At 33.1% G+C, this 8,685-nt stretch overlaps 1 protein-coding gene across 2 annotated transcripts in view; it reads right to left on the bottom strand.

The window, feature by feature from the left end:
• Window positions 1-1,781: 1,781 nt before the first annotated feature.
• LOC143230694 (uncharacterized) overlaps window positions 1,782-8,685 on the bottom strand; it is a 68,328-nt gene continuing 61,424 nt past the window's right edge. Inside the window, exons 8-10 of one of the 2 annotated variants that reach the window (XM_076464685.1) lie at window positions 4,863-4,960; window positions 4,044-4,224; window positions 1,782-3,569 (exon numbers count right to left, since the gene is read on the bottom strand). In XM_076464685.1, the coding sequence (XP_076320800.1) occupies window positions 1,939-3,569; window positions 4,044-4,224; window positions 4,863-4,960 (1,910 nt within the window). In that variant the 3' untranslated portion in view covers window positions 1,782-1,938. The remainder of the gene's footprint in view (window positions 3,570-4,043; window positions 4,225-4,862; window positions 4,961-8,685) is intronic. The other variant, XM_076464694.1, reaches the window with a different exon arrangement.

Raw genomic sequence — 8,685 nt, 5'->3', positions numbered from 1 at the left:
CCAAACCACACACTCTTCACCACAGCAACCCAACTGTGTTGTTTTTCATCAGTATATCTTAATTAGTTTTGGGTTATTACAAATTATTTACCAAGCACTACAAAACTGAATGGTTCTCCTCATTCTGTGTCACTTCATGTGTTCTAATGTCACTACACACATGTGCATATCTTCTCACGTAGGTTGACTTTTTTTTTTTTTTAAATCACAAACTACATAAGTGTATGGTTTCTTCCTAGTGTGAATTATCTCATGTTTTTATAAATGGTTATTGCTTTGAAATGTTTATTACACAATAAACAACTTCATGGTTTCTCCCTGGTGTGTACTTCATCATGTTCTGTTACTTTATCATTTGTTACAAATCTCTTATTATACACAACTGAATGTTTTTTTCACCAGCATGTTTCTTCCCATGTATCTTAAAATGACTTTTATGTGCATATGATTTATCACAAACTATACAACTATAACATTTCTCTCCAGTTTGTTCTTTCTCTGTTGTTCTGACTGTTGCTTACAAGTTATGATACACTATACAATTGTATATGCAAAAACGGCTCGTTTGGGCTGAGAAAACACTTTACATAGAAGAGCGAACAACGTTTCGACCTTCTTCGGTCATCGTCAGGTTCACAAAGAAAGAGGTAACTGACCGGAAGCTGACCACATGTTTGAAAGGGGGTTGTGTAACTGTGTGTCGAAATGTAGAGGGCGGTATTAGATGTTTGAATATATAATTTTATTTATTATATTAATATAGGTATAAAGGCGTTCCTTTATATTGGTTTATTTTGGGTTTAAGTTGTTGTATAAGTAAGGCTTCTTTAATTTTACGTTTGTTTATGTTTGTTTCTTTATTTAGTATTTGAGTGTTTTCTATGGTTATGTTGTGTTTATTTGACTTGCAGTGTTCGAAAACGTGTGAAGGTGACTTTTTATGTTCTTTGAATCTGGTTTCCATTTTTCTACTTGTTTCTCCAATACAGAAGTCGTGGCAGTTATCACATTGTATTTTATAAATAATGTTGGTGTGGTGTTTGTCAGTGTAGTTTTTACATAGTATAGACCTCAGTTTTGTGCCGGGTTTTTGAATAAATTTGGTATTAATTGGAATGTCATATTTTGTTACTAATTTTTGCCAAATGTTGGTTATTTGTTTGCTGATGTCGGGAATATATGGTATACAGCAGTATATGGTTTCGTGGTTTTTTGATTCGTGAGCTGTATTTACTTTAGTTGGTTGATTTTGCTTTCTGTGTAGGTGTGTGCGTATAATGTTTTCTACGGTTTGTGGAGGAAACTTTTTGATGTTGGTGAAGTATTGTTTTATTTTGTCTAATTCATCGTTAATTTTATCTGGTGAACATAGTTTTATGGCTGTGTTTATTTGGTTTCTTAGTATGTTGAGTTTTTTGTTTTGTTTCATGTGCTGAGTCCCAAGGAATGTATAGTCCAGTATGAATGATTTTTCGGTGGATTTCTGTTTGAAATTGTGTATCAGTTCTTGTAATTTTGAGGTTAAGAAATGATATTTGATTGTTTTCTTCCTGTTCACATGTGAAGTTGTTTTTGCATATATATTTCTCAACAAGTGGGTTTCTCGTCATCACTGACTATACAATTGTAGACTCTTTACAATATGTGTTGTCAGATGTACATTCAAACTGCTATTTGTTGAAAACTTTTACTATGCACTAAAAGAACATGATTTGTCCTCAGCGCATTTTTAGCTGTACTTTTAAATATTGTCAGAAAATATTTTCCAACACACTACAGAGTTTACATTCTATATAAACTTTATTGTTCAACAGACAATTGCTTCAATATCCTTTATTACACACTACACAAATGTACAGGTTTTCTACAATGTGTATTCTCATGTGTAATATGATTACTACTAATGTTCATTAAGATGAGTTACTTGTAACTGTCTTATCAGAAACAACAGAACTGTAAGGTTCTATCCCAGTGTATTCTCTCATGTTGTTTTAATTCACCATTGTTAGGAAATTCTTCCTGGCACACCTTACAAATATATCGTTTCTTCTTAGTATGTATTTTCGTGTGTGCTTTTAAATTACTATTTGTTAAAAAATGTTTTCCACACACTAAGCAACTGTATGGTTTCTCCCCAGTATGTGTTTTCATATGTACATTTAAACTACTATTTGTTAAATATGTTTCCCCACACACTAAACAGCTGTATGGTTTCTTCACAGTATGTGTTCTTTGATGTATTTTGAAATCGCTATTTTTAAAAAAAATTTCACCACACACTAAACAGCTGTGTGGTTTTTTCTTCATATGTACTTTGTTGTGTTGTTTTAGCAAACAGTTGGTTCGATATCCTTTATTACACACCACACAAATGTACGGTTTTTCTCCAGTGTGTATACTCATATGTTCTCGTACGTATGATTTTGTGGAAAAATTTTTCCCGCACACTAAACATCTGTGTGGTTTTTCTCCAGTGTGTAATCTCTCATGTATGTTAAGACTACTTTTAGTCTTAAATGTTTTATCACAAATTAAACAACTGTATGGTTTCTCTCCAGTGTGTACTCTCTCATGTAGTTTTAAATAACTTTTGTTTAGAAATCCTTTATGACAAACTACACAACTGTACGGTTTCTCTCCAGTATGTGTTTTCATATGTACATTTAAACCACTATTTGTTAAAAAATGTTTCTCACACAGTAAACAACGGTGTAGTTTCTCCCCATTATGTGTTCTCAGATGCATTTTCAAACTGTTATTTGTTGAGCATGTTTTTCCACACTCTGAACAATTGTATGGTTTCTCTCCAGTATGTGTTCTCAAATGTATTTTTAAATTATTATTTGTTGAAAACGTTTTTCCACAGTCTAAACAACCATATGGTTTCTCCCCAGTATGTGTTCTTAGATGTACTTTTAAATTACTATTTGTTGAAAAATGTTTTCCACACACTAAGCAACTGTATGGTTTCTCCCCAGTATGTGTTCTCATATGTACATTTAAACTACTATTTGTTAAATATGTTTCCCCACACACTAAACAGCTGTATGGTTTCTCCCCAGTATGTGTTCTTTGATGTATTTTTAAATCGTTATTTTTAAAAAAAATTTTACCACACACTAAACATCTGTGTGGTTTCTCTCCAGTGTGTATTTTCTCATGTCTGTTAAGTTGGCTTTTAGTTCTAAATGTCTTCCCACACAAGTTACAACTGTGTGGTTTATCCTGAACATGTACCCTCAGGTGTATTTTTAAATTACTCTTTGATACTTGTTTACCACACTCTTCACATCTGTACAGTTTCTTGTGTGACTTAACATTTAATTCTGGACTATGATTTTTTCCCAATTCTTTGTCACACACATTATTACTGTATGACATAGATTCAACATGGGAAATGTTAGATATTTTCTGGTTTTTCACTCTCAACAGTGTTTCATCAAATATATTATCACCACTTTGATTCAGTGACCTGTAATTTGTTGACTTTGAAACAAGAGATTTTGTCTTTACAACATGATGTCCAGGAAACTGTTTTCCAGAATAGTTGTTCAGGTATGGATTCAGATCTACAATCAAAAGATACATTTAAAGAAACACACTAATTAATCAATACAAATTTAGATATAACGACTTAGTAACTGAATCAGTAACTATGATTATGGTTTAACACAGTGAATTTCACAAACTATGAAATTCATTTATTATCTGAATAATAAATAGTTATCATTTCATATCCCTTGAATGAAAGTTTTATTTTAAAGAAATGTGTCCACAAGTTTCATGGCAACTTAAATGATGCATAACAAATTCCAAAACAATAGTTTATATATTTATGTTCAAGGTCATTGGAATAGTTAAAACGTAAGCGATTGGTTGTTAGAACTGAGAAAAAAAGCACACATATAACAGAGTATTTAGCAGATGAAATAATAAAAGTATGAACTGTGAATTATTAACATTATTTCAGTAACATCACTTTTATACTGGTATGTCTACACACCAGATGGTTAATGGGTACAGTTATTAATGTTTACACTCACCTGATAAACCTTTTAACTGACAGTTAATTTGTTGTAACTCCTCTTTTGGTTCACTTTTCAAACTCATAACATCATGTTGTGAACAATCAACAGTTTCATTATCACTCTCACTGAACATGGAAATAATGTCATCATTTGTTGAATCATCACTTTGTTCAGTTTTAACTGTGACATACATGTTCTAGAACAAAAAGAATCAATAATGCAATTGAAACTGAATACAATTACTGCACATAAGCTCTCAAAACATACAAACTGTATTTTGATTTTGGAACCATGTTTGGTAAGCTGTCTTCATAAACTACAAAATATCTTCACTGGAAAACTGATTTAAATAACAAAAACACAAAAAGGGAATACCATTCTTAATGGGTATTTGTGATCCCCTCTTGATTAAGAAGTCATATCAACCAGATCATCCAACACTAAAGTTTTAATTAAAGAAAGTATATCTGTTACAAGTGAACTCCAAACTTCAAATAACACAGCTTCACTACAATTAAATCTGTTCTAAATAATTTCTATAATATTGTTACACTTGTACAATATTGTTACACATGTTACAATTTCCTATTCTTTCTTCTTTTTTATTTTTTAACTTACTTCATCCTTTTATTTTGTATTCTAATAACTTGTTACAAAACATTTGAACTTTATAAATTTTGTAATCACAGCTCAACATTTCTTTAAAATATTACCTATAAAATAACTATATTATCATCCTAAGATACCATACAACTTCAACATTACACATATTCTATAAAAAATATCTATTTTCTCTAATTAACAGAACCATAACAGTTATAAACCTATAGTTACCTCAGTATCACTGGTAACATCACACTTTTGTTCTTTTATTTTACAATCAAAGACAGTAAATGATGGTCCTTCTTCTGGGCTGGTAGCTCCTCTTTTAACTAGATGTGTGAAATAAATACTGTGAGATGACATTTTCTTTACTTTATTACAGTAACAACTTTCTCTTAACTTTTTACAGAAATGACAAAATTTAATTATAATAAAGCAAATTGATAAATGATTATAAATAATTGTTATATTCTTTCTCCAAGTACAGTTTTTGAAACAAATTATTCTAACAATATATCTTATACGTACACTACTTATAATATGTAGTGCAGGGTGTGAATACTAAATTCAACTTTTTAAATTAATGGAAAGGGAATCACACCAGATAAAATTACATTGCAAGTAAACTACACCCAAACCCAAAGTCACCAGGTACTGACATCCAAATGGGGTAGAAAAGAAGATCACATTGGTGGTAAGTGAACCATAATCCCAAACCCAGTCTTCTGGTGGAGTTAGAAAAGTGGATAGTGCCATTTTCACCTCAAGTTCGTCAGACCAAGGGGATTTCACATTCAGTGATCTATGAACAGGACACGTGATAGTGATACGAGAAAATGTTTAACCAATCTAGAAACCATCATCTTGTATCGTAAAGATGTCTTTGTGATGTAAACTATCCAGCTCAAAACCAAACTGACAAGAACCATTCCCACTGCAATATCATCCTTGGAATAATAAAATCAAGAGATGGCATTAGAAGAAAAACCATATTGATCTGCAAGTACCATCAAGGTAACCCACAACATGGATGGAGGAACAAGTGTAACTGAGTAAGGAAATAAAGACACCTGTAATACATGTGTGAGGTCCTGTGCTGATTGGTTCAGTAATAAATCCAAAACACACATACTGAGAACTGACACCCATGTGGGGATATTATAAGGGATTCAATTCAATGAATAAATTGGAATTTTAACATCTCATTCCAATGATTAAAATTGAACAGCTTGTCATCTATTCTGGTAGAAACCCAGTACCCTACTCTCAACTGAATAGTTTTGTAACCAACTTTGTACATTTTATAATCATGTATTTTACATTATCATGTCCAGGAGAATGTTTCCGTGGCCCAGTACCCGAGTGGCTTGGAATTGAAAAGTGGTAAGGGTTCTCATAGTCCACTGGAAATGGGGAAAAAGTGTGGTGAAGAGTCTGAAGGTACACCACCATCTAAGACAGTGCAACAGATGACCACAAAAATTATATTTTGAAAATTAGCCCACACGTAACTGATTGAATTTAAGGCATCAGAGGGATGGGTAGCTATTCACTTCTACTTCACCCATGGGTGAGTATGGTTGAGAACAGGCACATTATGAAATAAAACATCTTGTGAAACACCCTATCCCAGTGGTGTATGTGTGTGTGTTGTGCTATGGAAAGTATAATTAAGTCATTACAGCCTCACAGTGCCTTTTTGACCAGTTTATCAAGACAGATGCCACTCATGACAGAACAGGATCCATAAAGAATAAAGGGGATATGCCCCTAAATATTAAGCAAACTGATAAATGATGTTATCAGAAGAGGATGTTAGAAGCCTCAGTAAATGCCAGGTAAAGAAACAAAACCCCCAAACTTCAGCAAGTTCAGAGGCTATAAAACTGAATTATGAAGATAGCCATAAAAAATATTTATCGACAGCCGAATAGAGAAGTTTCATTGAGTAATTTGAGTCTTCCTTTGCTCAGAAACTTCAGGTGAGTATGAAATGCTGTTTATTTTTCCAAAGGACAAGTATCTCAGTGTGTAAATATCAATCCCTGTTCACAACAGTTTCATCATTACTCTCACTAAACATGGAAATAATGTCATCATTATTTTGTTCTTTTTTTGTTCTTTTATTTTACAATCAAAGACAGTACATGATGGTCCTTCTTCTGGGCTGGTAGCTCCTCTTTTAACTAGATGTGTGAAATAAATACTGTGAGATGACATTTTCTTTACTTTATTACAGTAACAACTTTCTCTTAACTTTTTACAGAAATGACAAAATTTAATTATAATAAAGCAAATTGATAAATGATTATAAATAATTGTTATATTCTTTCTCCAAGTACAGTTTTTGAAACAAATTATTCTAACAATATATCTTATACGTACACTACTTATAATAGGTAGTGCAGGGTGTGAATACTAAATTCAACTTTTTAAATTAATGGAAAGGGAATCACACCAGATAAAATTACATTGCAAGTAAACTACACCCAAACCCAAAGTCACCAGGTACTGACATCCAAATGGGGTAGAAAAGAAGATCACATTGGTGGTAAGTGAACCATAATCCCAAACCCAGTCTTCTGGTGGGTTAGAAAAGTGGATAGTGCCATTTTCACCTCAAGTTAGTCAGACCAAGGGGATTTCACATTCACTGATCTATGAACAGGACACGTGATATTGATACGAGAAAATGTTTGACCAATCTAGAAACCATCATCTTGTATCGTAAAGATGTCTTTGTGATGTAAACTATCCAGCTCAAAACCAAACTGACAAGAACCATTCCCACTGCAATATCATCCTTGGAATAATAAAATCAAGAGATGGCATTAGAAGAAAAACCATATTGATCTGCAAGTACCATCAAGGTAACCCACAACATGGATGGAGGAACAAGTGTAACTGAGTAAGGAAATAAAGACACCTGTAATACATGTGTGAGGTCCTGTGCTGATTGGTTCAGTAATAAATCCAAAACACACATACTGAGAACTGACACCCATGTGGGGATATTATAAGGGATTCAATTCAATGAATAAACTGGAATTTTAACATCTCATTCCAATGATTAAAATTGAACAGCTTGTCATCTATTCTGGTAGAAACCCAGTACCCTACTCTCAACTGAATAGTTTTGTAACCAACTTTGTACATTTTATAATCATGTATTTTACATTATCATGTCCAGGAGAATGTTTCTGAGGCCCAGTACCCGAGTGGCTTGGAATTGAAAAGTGGTAAGGGTTCTCATAGTCCACTGGAAATGGGGAAAAAGTGTGGTGAAGAGTCTGAAGGTACACCACCATCTAAGACAGTGCAACAGATGACCACAAAAATTATATTTTGAAAATTAGCCCACACGTAACTGATTGAATTTAAGGCATCAGAGGGATGGGTAGCTATTCACTTCTACTTCACCCATGGGTGAGTATGGTTGAGAACAGGCACATTATGAAATAAAACATCTTGTGAAACACCCTATCCCAGTGGTGTATGTGTGTGTGTTGTGCTATGGAAAGTATAATTAAGTCATTACAGCCTCACAGTGCCTTTTTGACCAGTTTTTCAAGACAGATGCCACTCATGACAGAACAGGATCCATAAATAATAAAGGGGATATGCCCCTAAATATTAAGCAAACTGATAAATGATGTTATCAGAAGAGGATGTTAGAAGCCTCAGTAAATGCCAGGTAAAGAAACAAAACCCCCAAACTTCAGCAAGTTCAGAGGCTATAAAACTGAATTATGAAGATAGCCATAAAAAATATTTATCGACAGCCGAATAGAGAAGTTTCATTGAGTAATTTGAGTCTTCCTTTGCTCAGAAACTTCAGGTGAGTATGAAATGCTGTTTATTTTTCCAAAGGACAAGTATCTCAGTGTGTAAATATCAATCCCTGTTCACTAAAGGTATTTTACCCATTCACAGTTTTACTGAAAAGTGAAGTGTGGCAATAAGCAAATGATGGTACCCCATTAAGGAAGAATTACCAACTGTAAACAGAGAATGAGAGATGAAGTATCCAATGGACAATAGTGTTGAAATGCAG

Source organism: Tachypleus tridentatus, chromosome 1 (genome assembly GCF_004210375.1).
Source record: "Tachypleus tridentatus isolate NWPU-2018 chromosome 1, ASM421037v1, whole genome shotgun sequence".
In the NCBI taxonomy this organism is placed as follows: domain Eukaryota; kingdom Metazoa; phylum Arthropoda; class Merostomata; order Xiphosura; family Limulidae; genus Tachypleus; species Tachypleus tridentatus.
This window is presented reverse-complemented; position numbering and strand designations above follow the sequence as displayed.